The sequence below is a fragment of the Seriola lalandi genome, unplaced genomic scaffold (assembly GCF_002814215.2).
Source record: "Seriola lalandi dorsalis isolate HSWRI2012SDOR001 ecotype SW California unplaced genomic scaffold, Sedor1 jcf7180002054898, whole genome shotgun sequence".
Classification (NCBI taxonomy): Eukaryota; Metazoa; Chordata; class Actinopteri; order Carangiformes; family Carangidae; genus Seriola; species Seriola lalandi.
The window spans coordinates 3,291,119-3,314,688 of NW_019525450.1; the positions used below are offsets into that span (position 1 = coordinate 3,291,119).

Below are 23,570 nucleotides of genomic sequence, written 5' to 3' on the forward strand. Positions count from 1 at the left end.
CTAGAGTTGATTCATGAAATGCAGGTCTTGTGGGGTTAACACTGAGTGAACTGGGACAATTAAATCCAGTTGTGGCACCACAGCAAAACCCAACATTAAGCTTGGCATGTTGGTGAACAGAGTTAAGTAGGAAGTTAAGTAAAGATGACACAATTTCTTCTGTTTTACCAAATATGGTTGCATAAGTTTTACAAGACTAAGACTAAGGTTAAAGAGAAAGTAACCGTATCCTTTCAGTGACCCAGACGAGAGTCAGTGCTGAAATGAAATATAACAGATTTTAAATGTTGCGTATGGTGCGTTCCAGCCGCACACATGAAATGCAATATTGCGTGACAGTGTTCTGCGTGTGACGTCAGGAGTGTTCCATTTATTTGATATGCCATTTCCTTTTAAATCACTCACTGCTTAGATTCAAGGAGACTGCGTTTCCAGCCACGTTGGTGCATGTCTATGGCAAAGTATGACAGTTGCCTACATTGGTTTGGAAATGAATCAAAAATAAGCATTGTGTTTAAAATCCACCATATATATGCTATTATATAGCCTAGACTATGAAGCCTATAACTATGTACAATAGCTGTACAGAAGGCCTAAATTACTGTATGCAGATTATAGGTTACATTAACACCATCATCAGAGCACCATCAGGATTGTGAAATGAATTTCCTGTTTCACTTGTATGTAAAAAAAAAAAAAACGTACTTATTTTTTACTAGGTATGTTGAGCTATTTTATTATATTTCATCTATCTATCTATCTATCTATCTATCTTGGCAAAACGTTTTTTCATCATATATTATCAGTTTTAAAAACATATACGTGGATGGAAACTGAGACTGTGAGTCCTATAGTGAATCCTCTTACTCTGTTCACCTCCTCTTCCTTAAATCAAACCCTACCTGTCCTCTCCATGCAGCCTTTCATCACTTGAATGAATCCACCTGTGCGCTCTGATTTTCATTCAGTGCAGTGAAGAATCTATGTGCATATCCAAGAAATGTTAGAAAGAGAGTCACTTGAGAAGACTGATTGTTTGTAGAGTCTTCCTCTTCAGTGGTGCCTCTGCAGTACTGCTGACTGCACACTGGCCACAGCAGACATCTGGACTGCTGGTTTATTTCAGTGGAAAATCACATCTGTGCTGTGGAACTTTGACAGGACGTTAAAGCAAAGACCTCTATTCTTCAGTCTTCAGTGGAGATCTATACTAGTTCTTCTTCATATTTCTCTTTCTGCCTTGACAAACATTGAACTTGAATAAACCTGGTCACCTTGAGTGTGTAAGACCTTTTAAAAATAAAATTTGTTTAATTTTCGCTCAAATCAGTGAATTATCCCTCTATTATGGCAGGATACTGATACTGAACGTTAACGTCAAATAATCAGTGTAGGTATGTAGAGTATGAGAAATTAGCAAAATGTCATGCTCTGCCCCTGTGATACTTCCTGGACTCTGTGTTATTTCCTGTTTTGTTTTGAAATTACTTTCCTTATGTGTCTATTGTTCCCCAGTGTGTGTCCCACATCTGTGATCACCTGCTCTGCCCTAATGTGCTGCACCTGTGTCTTGTAACATCCTCACCGTTTGTGCATGTGTACCCCTCACTCCTTGGCAGTTTGTCTGCTCAGTTCTCCCATGTTCCCTCCTCTGTCTTTTTCGTGTTTTGACCCGGGTGCCTGTTACTTTGAACTTTTCCACCTTTTGAGCTTGGATTTAGTCTTCCCTGCTGCCTGAGAATGGACTTGTTGGTATTTTTGATCCTGCCGTATTTTGAGGCTGCAGTTTTGGCCCTTGTTGGCTGCACCATTGAGTAAGCTTGTAGTGTTTCCTTTGTTGAATCGATCTTACAACTGCATCTGCTGGTTTTGGTGTGTGCACTTCTTCCCTTGTGGTCTGGGCTACACTGTGACACAGATACCAAATTCTGGTTGACTTTTATCTGCAGCATAGCGTGTCAGTACTAAATAAACCTTCCTGATGTGTTTCCTTTTAAATTGCTCTTGCTAATTCCTACAAATATTTGGCAAACTGCCTACAAACTAGAGTCTTGTATTTTCCTTGGAGATTTTGAACCTTTATTATCTTCTTTTTTTCTTAATTCCTTGTTTCTTGTATTACGTAATTCTCCAGCTTTTTTTTATTGTGTTTTTTGATTGTTTATGGTTCTCAGGTCTCCTGGAAAAGAGTTTAATCTCAATGAGACTGCTTGATTAAATAAAAATGAATGAACTTTGCCCCTCACCCCAAAAAAGGTTATTCTTCTCAGAATTTGCTATATTTAATAAGCAATTACATTGTTATTCTTGTACAACTTTACACTCTTTTACAAAACACAGAGGTACACCCATCAATTGTACAGTATGTATCACAACATGTCTGTGGAATGATCTTTGTAGGAGTCCGTGGCGCATTTTTTTTTTTCCTTTACACAGTATTTACAGATCTCAACTGAGCTAACAACGCCTGGACATTGCGGACAGACATGCGTGTTAAAAGTGTGCGTCTGTGGATTTGAAGCAGGGGCAAATTCCCAGCACCTGCTGGCCTAGAAAAGTGTCAACCTTCTGGTTTACACTATGTTAAAAAGGCCAACCCTTCATATGTTCTGGTCTATGCACAACATAAACAGCTCATACCCAAGCACTATAAGAGATTACTCAAATACATGTCAACACCGATATCTCTGGAGCCACAGTAACTTAGCATACTGTGTTATTATGACCCAACTGAAATACTAAGTTGACTCCAAATTATTTTGGTCAAATTGATCTCTTTACTAAATTTATAATATCCCTACCATAAGTCAATATATTGTCAACTGGACAACAGAAAGTGGTCATGCAGGTCAATGGGACTATGATTATTTCAACCACTTTATATCAATAGTATCACAATAAGTCAGTTGATCTATAAAAAGTCACTGGGCATGGAGTTATTGTAGTGTTGATGTGTCTTTGGGGATGTGGGAACGGGCCCATGCACAAGTAAACATCCTCTGCCAACCATCCACCTATCTGTAAATATGGTTTCCGCTAATGTTGCCCAACAACATGTTTATGGTAAGTACTGTATCATAACAGCAGGAGAGATATGGGAAATCTAACAACTGTCTTGGCAGGTCAAACACCTTGTGAGAGTTCACAGTGGCATTCCCAGAGATCCGATCGTTTCCAAAGCGCCAGAGGCTTGTATCTTCCACTCAGAGACCAAAGAGACTGGTGAACATTAAAAACTGGAAAAACAGTCTGTTATCACGTGTTGTAACAATGCAAAGAGAATTGACCATTCTTCAAGCAGAAGTCGCAAACTGTGACCCTCCTGTCTCTCCTGTCCTGTAAATATTGCTGGGAAAGATGAGTGTCATTGTGGACGACACCGCTCTAATGACAACATGAAGGCACCTGCAGTATCTCTCAAGAGTAGTAGTAGTGATTTAACAAGAGAGAACAGGGGGTGTAAAGTAAAAAGAATGGCCAGGTACTGTAGCTAGGCAGAGGTACAGACAGAAAAATACTCATCCACAGTTGACAAACAGTAAACAACATGTGAGCAATTAGTGAAACAGAGCTGGAGATAGCAGCAGTAGTAGAGAAATATTGCTAAGGGCAGAAACTGCTTGCATATTTACCTCATAAAAGTTATTATGCACTCAAAATACCCGCACAAACCAATACTATATACCAACACATACATTTCATAAGGCACATTAGCACAAAGATTTAAGGTAATAAAACTACTATGAAGATCTTGGAGGTGAAGCAGAAAATGGCAGATGGAAGATCCTTGAGTGAGTAGAAGGGAGAAGATGAGATGAAAATCTGTATGAAAGAGAAAACTTGGCAAACTGGTGAGGAGAATGGTTGGACAGTACTACCAAACCAACAAATAAAAACTCATGCCCCAGCTTTAGAGCTTAACATGCTAATGTCCTAAACATAACTGTCCGCTTCTTTTATACTGGGACTTAATTGCGGCCCCATTCGGGCTGCACCTATGCGAGAACACAGGCAAAACCATCTCTTCACCATTCACAACCGGACCAAACAATATGAAAAACTGCAATGCAAAAACTGGATGTACAGTTGTTGCCGTAAAAGGGAGTTCCTGGTTGACTGCACTGCTCAGTCAATGGCTTTGGAGGCAGTGAGTGGTTCAGTCTCTGAAGGGTCTTCCTGAGGAAACACCACATAACACACTTTCTGGCCCATGTATGTGAGTCTCTCTGCAATACGAAAGACAACAAGAGGTGTTTTAATTTCAGCAACTGCTAACATATTATACTTTTTTATAATATATATTTTTTAAATATCATTTGATTATGTATTCTACAGTGGCACAGACAACTCACCAACTAGCCTGTAGATCCATTTGGGTTTGTCCTTACACCTAACCCCCACAAAGTACACAGGGACTCCGGTCAGCATGATGACCATACCCAGGCCACAAACCACTGGCTCAGAGTACAGACTAAAGCCCAGCAGCACAGCCCAGAAAATCATGTAGGTGATGGGGATCAACATGTTGACCTGCACATGATAAAAACAGACATATTTCAACACAATGTTTCTGCATATACTATAGGCTACTGTATACAAGTATAGGGTTGGGGTAATATAGCCTATAATTTAAACAATTAATGGGACAAAATTATTGACAATTGTTTATATCTTTATTATTTTGACAAATAAAATCTGCACGTATTCTGCCCATCATATCACACACAAATCACTTGAGCTTTAAGACACAAGGGGGCGCCACAATACTATCCATGACCATGAAGACAGTAAATGACAAACTGTCGCTAATTAAGCTCTGTTTCCTGTGACTAATGAACTAATAGTTAACGTTTGGCTTCACAGACCGACCGGACACGCTGCTGCTCAGCTGAGGTGATGAGCTTCAATATCATTATGTTGGGTTTAAATGAGGTCAACGGTGTGGGGAGATTTGAAACGCCGTGAACAGCAGTGAAGCCCCATGTTGTCCTGTTCAGATGTTAGGAGGCCAGCTAATGCTAGCTGCAAACAGACCTGGGCCAAGACAGAGCCTATAGTAGGTGGGACAGAGTGGCGTTAATGCTAATTTTCTCTGACCGAGCATGTTGGAAACACAGCTTGTAGAAATGTAGCTGATTAACATTTATTGGCTACAGCTGCTTCACCTGCTAATGACTCCCCCAGCTGGCTTAATGCGCAAACTAGAAACTAAATGATGCTAATGTTGCCCTCCTCTGTTGTTTGTTTGCCTTGTTACAAAATGCGGCCTAAAGAGTAGTAAATGTTGACATTTAGGGAAATGGTCAGTACGTAATTCATGCAAAGGTGAGCTTATCATTACATTTTGTATCCTGAGTTTAATATACAGCGCTAAGGTTTTCATACAATCCAATGCCATTTTAACTATCACTGCTAGTTGTCAGTAATGCTCAATAAGTAAATGATTGAATTACTGTATGCACATTTGGAAGAAAATTTCACCTTTCGCCCTCGCACCCTTTGGACTTACGTTGAGAATACAAATTAAATGTTATAATTTCCTAATTACAGATTATTAGATGAAAAGGGGATATTGTCACAGCTGAAACCAGGAACACAAGGGAAGGAACCCAAAGGGAGATCCAGAGGCAGGACAATGCCGTGAAGATACTTTAATAAAGAAAAAACAGGCTTAAAGGTAAGTGATTGATGACCCGGCAGATGACCGGAAAGGCAGGCGTTCAAGCAAACAACAAACAAGAGTCTTCTCACAAGGGAACATTCAGGGAACAAAAGCAGACAAACTGAACAAGAGTGAGGGGAACATGGAGACTAAATACACAAGGGAGGCAAGAATAGTTGTGCATGGGTGAAACTAACCAGGACAGGACAGAGGAGGGAATCACGAAGGTGCGAAACACACAGGGGCACGAAGTTAAACAACCATGGACACATAAGGTTAAGTAATTTCAAAATTATACAGGAAAAAAAAAACACAGAGTCCAGACAGGAAGTAGCACAGAGGGCAGATTGTGGCAGATATATGAGCGGAACAGTTTTGGCAAGGAGGCACTGGTTTAGTTAATCTGCAGTAAACTGCAGAGAGCTGTGACTTGATGGTTAAACAACATTATATTATGTCTTCAAAAAGGTCATGGAAAAATACCCTGAGTTAAATGTTTCTGTACCTTGATGGGTCTGGCTAGGTTGGGTCTCTTCTTGCGGAGGTATAGGAGGCCAGCGATGGTTACCCCATAGGACAGATAGTTGATAAAGGACACATAGTTGATCAGGTTGTGCATTTCTCCAATACACAGGATGACTATTGTGGCAGTGCACTGTGGGACATGAACACAGGCACAAAGGTCAAGTAGGTAGGTACTTTCCAGTGGAGTATTGCTACTGTCTGTGGCCACCCTTTCTGCTCAGTGTCATTGTGAGGCTTGACAAAGTAGACAAAACAGGGAGAGTAGTACTTACACAGACAAGCAGGGCAGGGATTGGAGTGCAGTTCTTTAGGTGGATCATAGCCAGCAGATAGGGCAGATGACCCTCTCTGGCCCCCGAGAAACACAATCTACAAATAGACAGACACATTCTTAGATGTGTGTATGGTCAGGTTTACTGTATATGCTAGGAGTAACTCCGATCACCCTTAGTTTTATTTTGAGATAAAATGACATTTAAAGGTTTAGCATGTAGTATACGCCAAAGCAAAGTGTGGGCGTGTTCTACCTGGAGGAGGTAAACAGATATCCGTTGATCCCTCCAAAGGTGGACAGTGCTACAGAGATTGGCATCACCCAGGAAAACATCCCCAGCAGCTTTTCCCCGAAAGTCTGGAACAACACAGTGAATAATGAGTCAGATTTTCCAACCATTAATTGTTTCATGATTAATTTCACTAAGAGATGGGAGCTCCATTTTGAACACCCTGTATAGCTTTATCAGACTGTGGCTGCACATACAAGGTTTGAGTGTGTGACAGAGAAAATTGTTCAGATATTTTCTGAAACAGGACACAACTCATATTTCCAGTCTGCCAGAGTAAGGTACTCACAGACTTCCCTCATATGACTGCTAACCCATATGACTCTTTTACCTCTTGGACATGAAAAAAACTTTTATCTTATTGACTGATTGGTTAAATTTCTGATTGAGGTACTGTCTCATCCTATGATTCTCAGCTTCAAAAGGCTGTCAGATGTTATACATTTCTATACAAATGTGCCTCTTGTTAAGATGTATATAAACTGCTGTATATGAAACATCCATTCATGGAGATTGAGGGCTGCTTACCACTGCCACAGCATTGGAGGCCAGCAGCTCCTCAGGGGTCATGGAGGAGAAGTAGGCAATGTTGGTCATAGTGTAGACCAGGGTCACCAGTGGGATGGAAATGTAGATGGCACGAGGCAGGTTCCTCATTATAAGAAAAATAACAACAATTTAAGTAAGGATACTTCAAATGTTGTTTCAGCTTAAAAATAGTTGCTGCAGGATCAGCAGCATTAAAGACATAAAAATATAATAAAGAAAATAGTTGAGAATTAAAACTACTAATATTATTCTGAACTAAGTAAGTGAGGTGACATTATGTTTCACAGTGTAGATGTGGGTGTAATTAAATAGACCAATGTTGTATCTACTGTATATTAGCTTATGAAAAACTGAATATGAAATACTCTTGTATTGTTGTCATTGTGTATTCTTGTGTGTGCCGTACTTGCGCGGCTCCACGACCTCCTCTGTGACATAGTTGAGGAAATTCCAGCCGCTGTAGGCAAAGGAAGCCTGGAGGAAGGCCAGAGCTATCTGCCCCACTGACGGGTCCTGACGAAACTCAAAGGCCGCGCTGGGCTTCAGGTAATCATAGTGACCTGGAGGCAGGTGAGAGAAAAGCAGTGAAAAGATCGTTGCCTTGTTTGGCTCATATCTAGTAGTAGAATAAATTATAAAATCCACAGTTTAATGGCTTCACATCATACTGAGAATAACGGCAGAGTATTGAGGTTTAACAATTTCAAAGAGTGTTACCTCATCTTCATTACAGATTTAAATGACTTCTGCCAAAAACATTAAATAGTTTTTTCACTATTTGTCATTATCTCATTAGTAGTTCCTTTTTTGATCTCATTGTATACATTGTTCACATTACATGCATTTTATTTGGATCCTTTTTTGTCTGTAGGTTTTACTGCTGAACTTTATCATAGTTCTGCTCTGTTGTAGGGGGATTTTTTTTATTAGCTCTGTATAATGTTTTTCTACTATCTATCAGTATTTGTTAAATTATCAACAATGTTTCTTCCTAGTTACACAACATTTTGAAATCTTTTTTTCTTTATCTTGCTATAGGTAGTTAAATTTTAAACCATTGCTGTCATTTAGAGGAATAGTCTCACCACTGTGTGTGTGTGTGTGTGTGTGTGTGTGTGTGTGTGTGTGTGTGTGTGTGTGTGTGTGTGTGTGTGTGTGTGTGTGTGTTTACCTGTACAGATTTGGACCAGTCCTACCACTATGATGAGTGCCAGAGCGAGGAGTTTTCCTATAGTGAAAACATCCTGTATCCTCGTTGCCCAGCGCACACTGGAGCAGTTCACCCAGGTCAGGAATACTGCGCACACACACAAATACAAAAGGGAGAAAATAAATACACTTTTATGAAATAAACCTTAACCTCAAGGGAAAAGCAACAGGGTTATTTTTTTAACATAAAGCCTGAAGGTTCTCCCATCTCCACATTTTGTCATTACTTTATCACCATTCTTCCAGCAATCAAATGTTACATTTTTAACGGCTGTATTAACTCATCGTTTTCTTTATGCCTGTCACTTCTACCTTGCTCCAATAAGACGTTTGTAAAAAATGCGCTGTACTTTTCATTCAGTGAAACTCAGAGTCTCAAAGTGCTACAATAACATAGAACACACAGACAACAGGCGGGAGCTCAGACACCTTTGAACTAAAAATGTAGCAAGGTAAAATATGGAACCGATAGTCAAGCCGAACGGTCCAACCTAATTTCTAATATTATTTGCCAGAAACACAAGTCTATCAACATGATCCGCATCAAGTCTCTCAAGGCTCTCTTTTTATTGACCTGCGATGGTCTGAAGCGCTTGTAGAGACTGCAGCCTACATTTCGAACAGGTCATTACAGCTTGAATATGAACTTTTCATCCCATGTTAAAACGAATATTAAAATTTGGAATAAAAAGTGACAGTCTGAAAACGTCTGAACACCTTCTGAATGCACTGTACAAATGTATAGGCAGGAAAGCAAACATTAAACTGAGGGATGTCTGAGAGAGTAAATGTTAACCATTTTGATTTCTAAGGTTTCATAGTGTGACATTTTGTGCAGGACACTAGCTTCAGCTCAATGAGGGCACTGAGAGTATTTTCTGTGTTGAAGGATGAGGACAATTTTAGCATGGTTAAACTTTAGATTGGTTAAACTTGCAGTCTCCAATACACTAGATTGGTTTCAGCATTAATAATGACCTTATCTAATTATCAGCACTCTTTCTTAGTGCTGTCCTTAAACAAACTGTTTTTTGTGTGCATGCGCTGACGTGTATGCAGCATGTCGCAGTTACTCCTGGTAGTTTTCTTATTTTTCCAACATATTCGCTTTATTCTTTTTGCCATACTTGTTTAAAATTTTACTAGTAATTTATTTAATCTTTGCCCTCTCTAAACATGCTGGTAGAGTGTGTTCTGGTCTGTTTTTTCACTGTGGAATTACTTCTTCAGCTCCTTTTTTTGAATGTTATCATTCAGCAACAGTACAGTTGCGCAGCAACTCCAGGATTGCAGTAATTACACCAGAGACCAGTTGATTGCCTGTTTAATGGAAAGATACATGGATACGCAACAAGTAATTCAAAAGCAAAACTTTAATGTCATTTTTATTAAGGTAATTATTCCCCATTTCAAAAAAATAATAAATTATGCTGCACTTACAGAGCAACGACTGAAGCAGATCTTAAACACAGTCACTGTATACTCATCTTGTTTATGAGATTTCTGATTCTAATAACTCCCACATTCAATCTCCATATACAGGTATCATTGTTGGCAGTATATTAATACATTTGTGTTGTCACTATAAACATACTGTATATGCCTGTGACAGTTCACACGGATAACATGTATTGTGGTGCCTCATGAAAGTGTAAGGTTTGTCTCACAGACTTCACATTCCTCTTTTGTCAGCACACACAAGTAAAAAAGAAAACATCTTTCCTGAGCACTTCCTACCTCCTGTTTCCTACTTGCATTGTGTGTGCGTGTGTGTGTGTGTGTGTGTGTATATATATGCGCCTCTACCCAACACACTGGTCCCTAAGCCATTGTCCTTCACACTGACCCTCAGTTTTGCGTGTTTGCAAGTGCCACCATAACAAGGGCTGGCCGAATTCCAAGTGAGCCAAATGGAGCAAATGCAAGTGGCTCTCCAGTTGCCCTCAAACTAAAGTGCCGGCTTACAAATGAGACCTAAACCCAACAGGAATTGTGAGTTGGCTAGCACAGAGAAAGAATGAGAGAAAACTTTTGTGTGGTCTAAGTGTGAGGTGTGCTCTCTTGTACACATAATACCACACGACTCTGAAACAATATACCGTAAATACAAATATGAAGTTATGTTGTATTTTATGAGCCCCTTTCACACATGCACCTTGTTACATTTCTCTTAAAGTTCTTGCTAAGTCAAACCTTTTTTTGGACATTTTGTAGTAGAACTCTAAATTAAATACTGTCACATAAAGGGTATAGTATATACAGGGGAAGATATTAAATACATGATGTTCTGCTTGAAGAACCCTTCAATAGATCGGTCAGTTAATTATCATATTTTATGCACAAAGAAAATCATATTAATAAACAATGAAATACTGTGAATGAACCAACTATAGGTTTTAGTGGAGGTTCTTCCCATGTCCCAGTCTGTCAAAATGGGTTTTCATCCAGTGTATTACACTTGTGGTGTCAACATAATCGATCACATGGCTTTCTAAATTTAACATAATTTCTTCCAAGTTATAGACAACCACAATCCCTTAAAAGCCTGATATAAAACTGGACCTGGTGTCTGTGTGTCTTTTAGGCTTTGTTCAGTGTAACAACTAGAGACCATCTTGTGATGGGATCACACCAGCTGCGACACCTGTCAACATGTTGACGTTCCAACCCATGAGTACCCCGTAGTCATTACTACATTATTACTTGAGTACTTAGTACTCATGTTCTTCATCTTCATCTTCCTCTCTGTATCATAGCTCTCTTCATTCACAGCAGCGTCCTGTTGGCTTGCTTTGCCACTCAGTGGTGGGGACGGGGCGTGTCCATATAAGGGATATCAATGTATACCCACTATTTTCTCATCTAATCAGTGACGTACCATATCAACAGGAAATCTGTGAAAGCTGAATGTGCCTTAAAGGGGATGGAATTTACATAATTCTTATAAACCCCTGCTCTGGCCTTTCTCCATTCACTGACCATTGCTCCTGCTTCACAGGCACTCAGAGATTAGGAAGTGGTTTAGAACGAAGTTTGTGTGTGAGCAAGATTGTCCGGACTCTCCACCTTTCATTACCCATTCTATTGTCTCTCAGTTTTGTGTATCTTGTCTCTTGTCTTGTCTCTCTTTATCTTATCAAATGATTATATTTCTTAGTCTTTCTCCTGACCTTTCGCTCCTCCTTACTGTTACACACAAACACACTCTCTTGCAGGAGTGTGTGTGTGTGTGTGTGTGTGTGTGTGTGTGTGTGTGTGTGTGTGTGTGTGTGTGTGAGAGCATATATGGGCGGGGGTGTTATCAACCGTGTCATCCATCACTGGGTTCCCCTCCCACCACAGAAATCTAAACAAACTGCTTCCGCTGGCACGGGCACACTCACATACACACACGTGTGAATTTTTGGCAGGAGGTTTCGGTGGCACCGGGCAGAGCTTTCTCTCCCCTACAACACCACTGTGTTTTATAGTCCATTACCCGAGGAGTGTTACATGCATTTCCGTTCCTGTGGAACCCCCCACCATCTCCCCCAGCTTCCCTCTGTGTTAACCCTGACAGGAAGGAGGTGCCAGCAGGCTTTGAATGTGTCAGCGCAGGTAAATCTGTGTCCTGCCATCACGATTTCTATTGAAGGCTGCCTCAGCACTAGAATACTAAACTTATTGCTGCTTTTACTTTTAATGGATTCTGATCCCAACTCAGTGCAGATTTATCAGGGGCCTTCAATCTCAGGAACGCCTCCTTCTGGTCCAGGATCTGATCCCTGGAGTCACTGAACTGGCAGTAACCTCCCAGCCCTGTCTGTCCACCACAAGGTCTCTGACACCAGAATCCCCTCAGACTACAGTAAATGTACAGGATTTAGTCTGGATGAAATAACGCAGAGACATGCTGACAACTAACACAGTACAGTATGATTAAAGAATAGGGGTAAATAAAAGGAAAGCAATTTTTCTGTATTTGATTCCCAGTCGCACTTCAACTCTCTTATTTAAAGTAGATCTAGCTGAGACTGCACAGACCTGCAGATAGATGTGACAGCACAAAAGTATACATTTCAAATAATGAAGATCAGAGTGGATTTGTAAAAGTAACGAAAATTCATCTTTGAAAAATCTCTATTACCATAGTTTTTTTTTCAATAATCAATATAGCAAATATGAAGAATAAATAAATCACCTAATGAGAATATCATAGAGATACACAATATATAAATTAACAGTCTTTTGACTTGAGTTATTTGTGTTTTACAGTTTTCCTCTGGGGCGTTAACTAAACCAGAGTGTCCACTTGTTGCAACAGCAGAAAAAGTTCAATTCCAACAGTAATTCCTGCATGACAGGAACAGACATCTCACAGAGCTGTGTGTAGACATGTCTATGAATAACAGGCAGACGCTACAAAAGTGACACTCTTTCATACAAGGTATAGGTAGTATTTTTTATTTTTTTTGTTTTGCCATGACAGAGCAAAGGTGCTAAAGAGATTCAAAGCTCTATGTGCATTATGTGACGACCTCAGGTCATCCTTACCCCCAGAGTCACTTTTTGTTCTTTTTTTTTCTTTTTCAATGAACCACTCTGGTTTTTCCATCTGCAGAGCAATTGTAGCCTTTAGTCTGGTGACTGATCATGATCCCTCAATCAAACTCTAAATGAGTTTGGTGCAGCTCTTGATATAACAAGTCCGGCATGGTCATGGGAATCTGCCAACGTTAAATTTAAATCACTCCTACACACTAAAAATTTATTTGCACATGATCTCTGTATATGTTCTTAGCCTGCATACTGCACATTGCTTCCTTCATGTCTATGCTGTACCTATAGTTATTTTGTTGTTCTTTTTCAAACACCCATAAAAGGTAGAACAACGGCACAACTTAAGGCACAGAGGAATGATATGACACACTGTGTGCCTGTTAAGCGTACTCAGCTGTTTTGAACATCTTTTCGAAGCAAATCAAAACTAAAAGTTTTTGTAAATGGAAACATTTTTTCCAGTAAAAAAGAAAAAGGAAATTTAAAGTACAGTGACCAGAATCCATTAAAAAAGGTTTTCCAATGTAGGGCTCTCTGCAGGTCAAGGGGTTAAAGTGCCAGCCATGAACCACAGCCTCTCCAAGTTCACAGACAGCAGAGGACCTTTGTCGCATGTCCTTATTTTTAAATTGGCATATAATATGCTAACTAAATTTGAAAATTAAGGTGCATTATATCATGTGATCTTTATTCATATCAATTAAAATTAAACTGAAATGGGTAATGAGGTTTGTTTTGTGGAATATGTCAAAGACATCCTTCCAAACCAGTGGGAGAGATATAACATCTGATTGGCTGAAACATACTACTACTCCCTCTCTTTCTACCACTGCTGCACCACCACACTGACGTGGTAAAGACTTGTGCTGACTGAAATCAGCACCCTGCTGTGCCGGAATGAACAATAGAAGCTGATATTTCTGTATGACTAAGTGAGGGTTGAGGTGTGTATCCCTCCTGCTTTGAAAATCATCACATTTCTGGTGATTGTCAGTTATGATGTGAATTTTATGATGCTCGGGTCAGTGAAACTGTCCACAATCTTTCATATTTTCAAGAAATAATACATTTATTTTTATTGCTTATTGTTCACTGTCTGGAACAAGTGATGAATATTTGACAAAGTAAAAATGGGTTTACAGAGTTAATCTCCTGTAATGGGTGTTCTAGAGATATTACTGTGCTTCTCTGTGCTGTCCAGTGCTCCTATTCTTAGATGAACACAACCAGCCCACAACTGGACCTGTCTGGTTTTCGCACTCTCGCACACACACACACACACACACACACACACACACACAACACACACCCCCCTCGGTCACTTGTGACTCTCACGCAGTACACTCTGCAGGGGAGGAAGGACAGGGGACACATATCTAGGCTGACTCACATTCATAAACCCTTAACTGAGAAAAGTTCAGTTGACATAACAGGGGCTTCAGTAAGACTCAGCAGTGCAGAACAACATTTAATCCAGTTAATCTCCTCGAGTGTTTCAGAAAAACATTGCCCTCAAAGTGCTGAAAAAAGTTTACATTTTATCTTTGACAGCCAAGATACTCAACTTTCCTAAAATGACTTAATACTGATCTCCAGTTTTGCTAATGCCCTGAGGGCAAGTTATGAATGATTTGACAGGTTTTTATCTTCTGTGGGTCAGTTTATGGAGCTTGGTTCATGGTCCTGAATTTGTTCAGAAGCATTTATGATGAACACAACTGCAGAGCGACTCACTGCATACAGCGCTGCGTAAACTTCAGGCTAAAAGAATGTATGACCTGAATGTAAATAGCAGTCCATCCTCTGCACTCAGAAAAGGCTGTTGGTGGGGATTACAATAATTATTCCCACATGGTAGCATAGTGAGCTGACTAAAAGTTTATTATTTATATTGTTTATTAGTTTTTGGAGGAGTGACATGTCTCCCTTCCATGAACCTTCTTGTGGTGTTTGAGGGTGATGGAGCGACAGTGAAAATACTTATCAAACTTTTAACATCAAGTTCTCTCATCCATTATTCTTCTCCATCTTTGTCAGAGTGCTGTGGAACCTGACACTTTCACAACCCACTCAAAGGTTCAGACATAAAGACTGGAGCTGACGTAACTGCTGATCACAGATGGACGACTACAAAGTCCCTGTGACTGTAGGTCTGAAGTGTGATGCTGTGGACCAGAGAGGAGGATGGGGGTGGTACCAAACAGCCAATAGGAAAATCAAACAGCCAACCAGAATGTCATCTGGCCAATTGGATCCCCCATCATTGATGTGCAAGGTGTCCTGCCCATTTCCTGTTTCCATGGTGCTCAGTGACAGGAGCGTCACGGTAACCACTGTGAAACAATGCACAATGGCGTAGACACACCCTCTCATTAGCGGCGTCCTCAGAGGCTGGCACCATTATGTAGTCTGACACTGATACTGACACACATACACACAAAAACTCGTACCACACTCAAAAGCACAACACATAAACACACTCACTCACTAAGCAGCACTTGTAACATTCTGTTTCCAAAAATAGTGGAGGTGCGCTCCGTAAATGCTAACCTCAGCCTGACACATGCACGCTCCCTCACAGATAGCCGAGCCTCCCCTGTCTTTCCCTTTCTCCATCCAGTCCAGACAAGACCAAACCGGCTGGCTTGTCAAACAGATATACTGAGTCTGCTTTTGCCACTGGCTATTTAAATACATCATGGCCGACCATCACAGTATCATAATATCTTCAAGCCATGAGATTAAAGTATCTGGATCTGGTTTGAAGAGTCGGATTAACCCTTTGTGGTTTCATGGCGTTTTCCTTGTATATTCATAGAGCCAGGTGGGAACAGGGTGGAATACGGGGTGCTTCAGTTTTTCCAGCTGGATGAAAAGATTTTTAAAGACATTGACTCCTGCCTTCATCTTTGTCTCATTTGTTCCCTGAGCACATGCAATGTTCAATCAGTATTGCTTAAATGAAATGTAAGTTTGCTCTGACCGTTTACCCTAGACCTGAAGATCAGTTGCTTGTAACGCTGCTCTAGGAAAGGATGTTTGCTCTAACGTTACCTCACTGGAAGTCACTCGGGGGCATACAGTCAGGCGACCTGAATGTCGAAAGCAACATCAAGTCTGGAGTGTGATACTGTGAACCAAGATGTCGTGATGACAGAGTGCCAGCAAGCAGCCAAAGAGAAATGTAACCTCCACAGACTACCAACAAATCCATCAGCAATTCCTCCTCTGTTGATGCAAACTTTCTTCAGTCAAGAAAAGTCAACCTGTCAAAACCTGGCCAAGATTTCAGCCATCAACCAACTTCTCAGTTTGGAAAAGTTGAGCTTCTGCCAGTTGCTGTCTAACAACACCAGACACCAGACCTGTTATTAAACATTTTACATCAACACAAACATGTCAAAGGTTTTACTGTGCTGTGCTATTATTTTTTGTTTAAAGAAAAAGTTCAACGTTTTAGGAAATATGCTTTCTTACCAAGAGTTCGATTAGACAATCGTTACCACTCTTACAATATCTGCCCTTAAAGATTAAACAGCCACCAGGACATGGTTAGCTTAGCTTTGCATAAAGACTGGAAACTGATAAACAGCTTGACTGGCTCTGTCCCACGTCTGGGTGGGTGACCTGGCCAAAATACAATAGTTTGGCCGCATTTGACTGAAGCTACTGAGCAGAAAAAGCACTGCTATCGCCAGCTGCAGCTGTTTAACGGTTAACAATGGGCCGGTTATCAGTTAACGAACTTTTAAAATGATATATCTCATATAGCTCATCCATGAAATAAGCTCGTCAGATCACCCACCCCTTAGTCCAGAGGTAACAAAATATGCCTCTAAAGCTCACTCTTTAACACAATACATCTAAAACTGAAGTGAAAAAAGCAAGTTGTGGTTTAACATAGTGCAATGTGTCAAATAATTCTTGGCCAGGAACGGTGACTTCATTGAGTCTTGACAACTCCCTGACAACCCGAAATGTATATGTATATGGATAATATAAATGTAATATACAGCATATCAGCCGAAAGTGCCCAGCCCCTCAACAACATTGATGAGTTTAGACTTCATTAGTCTCACAGATCTTTGATTAAGACATTAATTGAATAATTCCTGACATTGTTTGCTGTGCCTCTCCCCATCACAGACGTAACACAATAGTGAACCTACACCGTAATGCTGCATTCCTGAGGTGAAAGGTCAAACATTTCCAGCTGTCAGGTTGTATAACGTACTCTGTGCATTATAGTGACAGCTCCTCTCCTTTCACAACTTTCAGGACATGTGAATTTGCATAGAATGTAGAGTGAGTACTACTGTGTTGATATGGCACAAAATGACTGACCGCATTTCAGAAATGTCACAGGGAAGGAAGCCCCGCCAAGGTTCTTTCCTACTTGAAATTCAGTCACTCTTTGGCATCTGACTTTAAATTGAATGAAAAGAAGCATCCGGTGTCTCCTGGCCTTTGCCTGGAAAAATCCCGCACTGCACAGGACTTTATGTGTTTTAACTCTCAGTTTGTATAGGATTAACAAAAGAACTCCTGTTGTGATTAGCATTAGCAGCAGTACTTACCCTGGTTGAACAGAAAGAAAAGAGCGCCACCTGTGGAAACTCAAGCTTCATCGATAGATAATCAGAGGGAAAAGGCTTGTGAGGCTGTGATACACTGATTCACAGATGATCTCTAGGAAGCGCAGTTCAGACCCATTATAGAAAAGCACAAACTTCATAGACTATTCATGACTGAAACTAAAACGAAGTTTCACAGGGTTTCTGGTTGTTTGTGACTCACAGATGCAGATGGTGGCGAGGAGTCTGGTGGCAATGTATGGAGGCAGGCAGTCCTGGAAGGCTGGTTGCAGGACGTAATTGGAGAAGGTGAGTGCGATGACAGCCAGTGTGGTTGGGTACATGATGAGGACGGCACTCCACAACAACAGGAAGCTTCAGGAAACAGGGACAAAGAGGAGACACTAAACTTCCTACATGAAAATTAACATTCCTTTGCACATACATTTTTTTATTTTTATTATTGAGATTAACATGGAGAAGTTGCTGCTACGCACTGTTGTGGGTTTACTGTTACTTTGACAGGGAAAAAGCCCTCTCCATTATTTCTCTATTACAGTCTGATGAGCGCTGGCCAGTACAACCATAGTTTGCTTGCTAAAGGGCATCTTTGCATTAGTTACAGGATGGCAGGAGGAGACAGACAGTGGACACTGTCGTAGCAACCAGACTAGAGTATACCTCATCTTACTGACAATGACACTGCGACTTTTGACCACTCCTGTGACCTTTGGCTTCTTTTTGTAATATAATAATGGATAAATCCATAACCAACACAAAATATTCACATGATCTGCTAGAGTAGGGGTTTGTAGGATTTTTAAACTGGGAAGGTGAGGTTATTGTTCTTTGGTTCTACCTACTGCTGGACATAGTTAATGCTGAGAAAAAGAGAGCTTGAGTTGCTGTAATGTACTACCACAAAGAAGGGAGAGAGGATGTCATTGAACGGAAAATGTGGTTTGTCTGTTTGTTGATGGACAGTGGTTTCACAGATATGTGTTTCACATCATCTCTTTTGCTGTTGCATTTTTTATATTATTTCCTGTTCTTTTTTTCCTGGCTCCTTCTAGTTCTTTTGATGTGGCACTTTGAATTTGTTTTACACGTGCAAACAAATGAGCTAAACAAAGCCACACAGGGCCAAACTAGTGCCTCCACAGGCATGCACACTGCAGTGCATGTTTGACCTTCCCAGACTTACAGTAACACTCTGATCAGCTGACATGTCACATGACCACATGAAAGTCACAAGACCTTCAGAGCTGATTGGTTCCAGACAGCCAGTCCTATTAAAGCAACCCTCTTGTGTATGGACCCTGGACTGTTGGCAGTATCATTCATACCACGTTAGTTCAAGTGCTGAAAGGCCGAAGATCGTTGTGTGAAAAATGGACTGGACAAAAACAGTGCTTACCCCACCAGCCCTCCAAAGATTTCTGTCACGTATGAATAGTCTCCTCCAGACTTTGGGATAGTGACACCCAGTTCAGCATAGCACATGGACCCGAGGGTACATATCCCCCCTCCGCAAACCCAGACGATGAGTGACAGCCCCACTGAGCCTGCATGCTCCAACACTCCTTTAGGAGAGATGAAGATCCCAGAGCCGATGATGTTACCTTCGAAGAAACAAAGATTAAGATTAAGATTAAGATTAAGGTTATTTACACTTGCCTATAAATAATTAAATACCCTGCAAAACAAGTCTACCTACGTTCACACATCAAGCCATCATACTTGAATTTAAATCATATTCTTCGTAACCCTCCAAACATTTACAAGCAAGTATTTTTCAGGTTTTCCTACTTAAGTAATCAGTTGTTTTATCTGAGGCTTGTCAATCCGCTTAATTACTCAGATGCACTATCTGTGTGCAGGTTTCAGAGACCTACACAAGGTTGAAAACTAAAATTTGGTTGGACGAAGAAAAATCACAATCAGCCAAGAAATCCCAAGAGACCTATTAAAACATCCCAACCATTTTAATTACATCTCTAAGGATTCTCTTCAGCTGACTTTTCTTTCATTTACTGAATCGTACAATCGCCAAAAACTACCTTATAATTACCTTTTTCTCTTTTATGGTGGACTGAACGTGTGTGTGAAACAGTTTTTTTCTTTTAACATTTTTTTGTTTTATTATATTTAATATATATATTAAGTCTTTTATGGACAATGACAAATAATAAATGTAACGAAAAGGCAACATATACACTAGTAAAGAAGTCAAGAGTCAGAGGTCAAAGCAGTCTCATGGTAGATATTGCAACTTTTTTCAGCTGGATTCTGGATGAGACTAAAGTCTACCAGAAAGAAAGTGCATGGTTCAAATGGAAAGAACAACAATAGTGAGACCAAAGCTTAAACACACATAAAGAAAAGGAAATTCTCTCCTCCTCTCACTTTGAATTGGACAACAACCCGTTTTGGCATTTTAGTCTTCATTTGGTAATAAGTGTAGTTGGATGTAGAGATGTTGTGACAGACATAACAGCACACACAGCCTCGTCTCAGTAGCCTGAAGCTCCGTTCTGTCCCCTCTGTTGTGTTATAGTGTAGGAAAATATCTACAGGGCTTCCTGTTGACTTATGTCCATTTCTTTTGTCAGATAATTGCATGAATATAAAATAGTAAATTTGCTCATACTGTACGTTCCACCTTTCCACCATCAAATCTTTGTTTTATGCTCATGACGTCACCTGACAACAATCATAAATACAGGTTCATGATAAAAACTCGTGCTACTTCGTGCGATTGCTTTTACCATTCAAATAGTAGAAACAGTTGAATTTTATTGTTGCTGTTATACAGTAACAAACCATCGTATCCGCGAAAGATGTCAAAAAAGTCAGTGTTTCTGAACAGATAAATTTACCCCGACTACACTGCAGCCCAAGGCAGAATTGTTGAGTCGCCATGAGTCATTGTTTTCCCACTGGGAGAGCAAAAACGCAGAACCACGCAGAAGTGCTACCTCAGACACTGTACTGAAGGATAATACACATGTACATTATGTACGGAATTGTCACTGAGATCTTACCAGGGTCAAAAAATGAACAAATAAAAAAATGGCTTCAGCACAATCCAAAGCAGCACAAACCATTACAGTGTACAATCAAAGTTACCCAGTGGCAATAAAACTAGCCAATTATCTTTGTTTAGCTTTGTTTTGTTTGTATTTTGTTTATTTGATACATATTTGCGGGATATCCTCGGTCACAAAAAGAGCCTTTTTTTATAACAGTACATTAAATGTTTCAAGTCTCCACTTGAAACATTTAATGTTAATGTTTATGAACATGTGTAAGCTTTTCAAAATATGTTATCACAGATCTATGACTGAATAATAATTTAAATAGGAGAAAAGTTTCAGCGAAGAAGTACTGTGAGAAGAATGGACCACTTTTGTTGTAATAAGATTTTGTCAGGGAAAAACATCCAAATGGTAAAAACCCAAAACAAGTTTTACTCATCTAATCAATTAAAAAGTATTTGGAAAGCTACCCAATCTGATAACACCTGACACCTAATTAGCTCCCTGGTGACCAAAACCGATCAGAAAAGCAACCACTGAAGTAAATACAGTTGTAGAAGGAAACTGTCATTACAGCTGCAGCTGCAGTTGTTTTACTTGTATAATCTATATTTAAACCATAGCAAACAACAGAAGAAACAGAAGCAACATTTGTCCCATTTGTGTAATGACACAATGATAATTATATTTTAAATGGAACTGGTTAAGCCAATTGCGCCTTGTGTGGAAACATAGCTCATTGAGGGCCTGTCTCAGCTGTCCCCCAAACAGGGATAAACAGAGGATCCCTAGTGGCTCAGTTGGCTAAGGCACATACTAATAAGCCACCATGTCATGAGTTCAGATCTATCCTGGCACTCATATGTCATCACCACTAGGAGAAGAAAAGAGAAAACAAAAACTGACAGCAGCTGTCCAAGCAACACTTTGTTTTGTACTGTCCGGCGTGTTTTTTCTCCTTTTGGAGAACTTCGGGACAAAGTTTGACTCTGTCCCCAATAACAGCTAAAATAGCTGCAAAAAGCCCAGTGAGGCACACCATCGCAGCCTCCCTGTTAGATCAGCTCTGAATACTCCCTAATGATGCAGTGCAATGGAGGAGGTCTGAACATCGCATTTATCACTGTCAGATTTGATTGTGGAGGCTGTGGTGAGATGCAGAGCGGTTACATAATGCCTATGTTGTGTTTGTTATGTCATAAAGTTTGGCATCACAGCTGAAAGCGTGAATCAGAGTCCTACTGACCCTCTCTGCCTCCCTGCACTGGCTGAGATTAATCACTATTTTATTCAATTCATGGAGAAGGGTTAAGAAATCTCTCCATCACCCTCCTGTATGAAACCGTAACAAACTGTGTGATAAAATGCTAAGACTTTCTCTGCCAAAGGGAAACGATCTGCAGGTGGTTGATGGAGTGGAGGTGGAGGTGTGAAAATGTGGGAATATACTAATATGCCTCTTCCATATCATTAAGTCTCCTGTCATTTGAGACCCTGCCACGCCCTCCCACCGTGTAATAACCCCCTGCTTTCCCGCTTTTCAGCAACCCGACTCCTCCCCACCAACCTACTCACCTGCTCCCACTTCTCTAATCAGCTCTTAGTATTTGCACTGGCCCATTTCCACTCATTCCCTGCCAGATTTTCTACTTTGTGTCCTATGCTGTAGCAGTTGAGCCTTGCTTGCCTGATTTGCATACCTGCTCCATTTTTCTAGTTAGTCTGCCTGTCCTTGTCGGCTTCAGCTTGCAAAGCCATAACAAAGCTGTTTTGAACTTTTACCTGTGTCTGAGTCCTCTAAAACCTGAACCCGTGACACTTATATGTGTGATATAAGTGCGTTCAGTTTGGTTTAGATTATTGTCATTTGGTACATTTGGTACATTCTAGCTAAATGTAAGGAGTAGTAGTGTATTTAGCAGTTGCATGCAGTGCAGAAGTAGCCATGTGCACTGTCAGCCTCAATGGTGGGGCGAGTGGGGCGTTGGATATGTGAGTAGGCTGATCTGGTGGGTAGTAGCGTGACTCAAGTTGTTTGTGTGTACTAGCTGCACAGGCTTCACTCCATCTGTGCTTCACAGTAAAGACTTGGAAAGTGGTCGTTATTAACCTGAGTGATTTGAGCATTAAATTCACACTAGCAATAATGAAATTGACCAAATACTTAACTGCTGAAGCTCTCCGATATACTGAAAAGGTTCATCAGAGCTGTTGGATTATTTTGAGAGTTTAGCAATGGATTTTGTAAAATGAAAAAATCTGTCAAATGAACATGATACTAAGTTAAAATGGCACGCAAAAGAGTTAATATTAACTGGGACAGTATATGTTTTTTTTAATCAAAGCACAATAGACTTGACCTTGGCTATTAAGATAAGCCACTAAAATAACATTACTGTTGAAAGGGCCACACATTTTCCCTTTCCTTTGTTTGAATGTCAGATTGTGCTTCATGTTCCACGTTCCACTGAGATCTCATATAGAAGATGTTTGTCATTTGTCTTGATGACAAAAACTGCCTCTCTTGTTCTGTATTAAATATTAATGTAGGTTTGTGTCTGTTTGTCAGTGAAATCCTTTTCCATTTGTTTTATATATTCATCATCATATATATGGCATAGAAAACATGAGGATCTGTGAGATGCAGGAACCACCAGTTCTATAGTCTATAATGTCCAACATCTGGCTTCAATTTGTCTTCGTTCGTTGTGCCATCTCTTTGATTTGGAGGGTTCGCCTACTTGTGGTTTACAACCTTATCATTTGTTGAAAGCGTGTGCAGAGGCACAGTGGAGACCTGTGGAAATAATTTATGTTTTCAGTGGCACATTCCTAATGTACCATGACATCTAACTCGGACTATGGACGCCCAGTTAAAGTCTGTCTTGTGACTCCCCCCCCCCCCCCCCCC

At 40.3% G+C, this 23,570-nt stretch overlaps 1 protein-coding gene across 1 annotated transcript in view; it reads right to left on the minus strand.

Annotated features, from left to right (window-relative positions):
- Positions 1-2,257: 2,257 nt before the first annotated feature.
- slc7a10a (solute carrier family 7 member 10a) overlaps positions 2,258-23,570 on the minus strand; it is a 22,895-nt gene continuing 1,582 nt past the window's right edge. The window contains exons 2-11 of the mRNA XM_023429716.2: positions 19,039-19,243; positions 17,845-17,996; positions 8,471-8,596; positions 7,706-7,859; positions 7,279-7,402; positions 6,715-6,818; positions 6,460-6,556; positions 6,168-6,317; positions 4,353-4,530; positions 2,258-4,226 (exon numbers count right to left, since the gene is read on the minus strand). Of these exons, the coding sequence (XP_023285484.1) occupies positions 4,126-4,226; positions 4,353-4,530; positions 6,168-6,317; positions 6,460-6,556; positions 6,715-6,818; positions 7,279-7,402; positions 7,706-7,859; positions 8,471-8,596; positions 17,845-17,996; positions 19,039-19,243 (1,391 nt within the window). The 3' untranslated portion in view covers positions 2,258-4,125. The remainder of the gene's footprint in view (positions 4,227-4,352; positions 4,531-6,167; positions 6,318-6,459; positions 6,557-6,714; positions 6,819-7,278; positions 7,403-7,705; positions 7,860-8,470; positions 8,597-17,844; positions 17,997-19,038; positions 19,244-23,570) is intronic.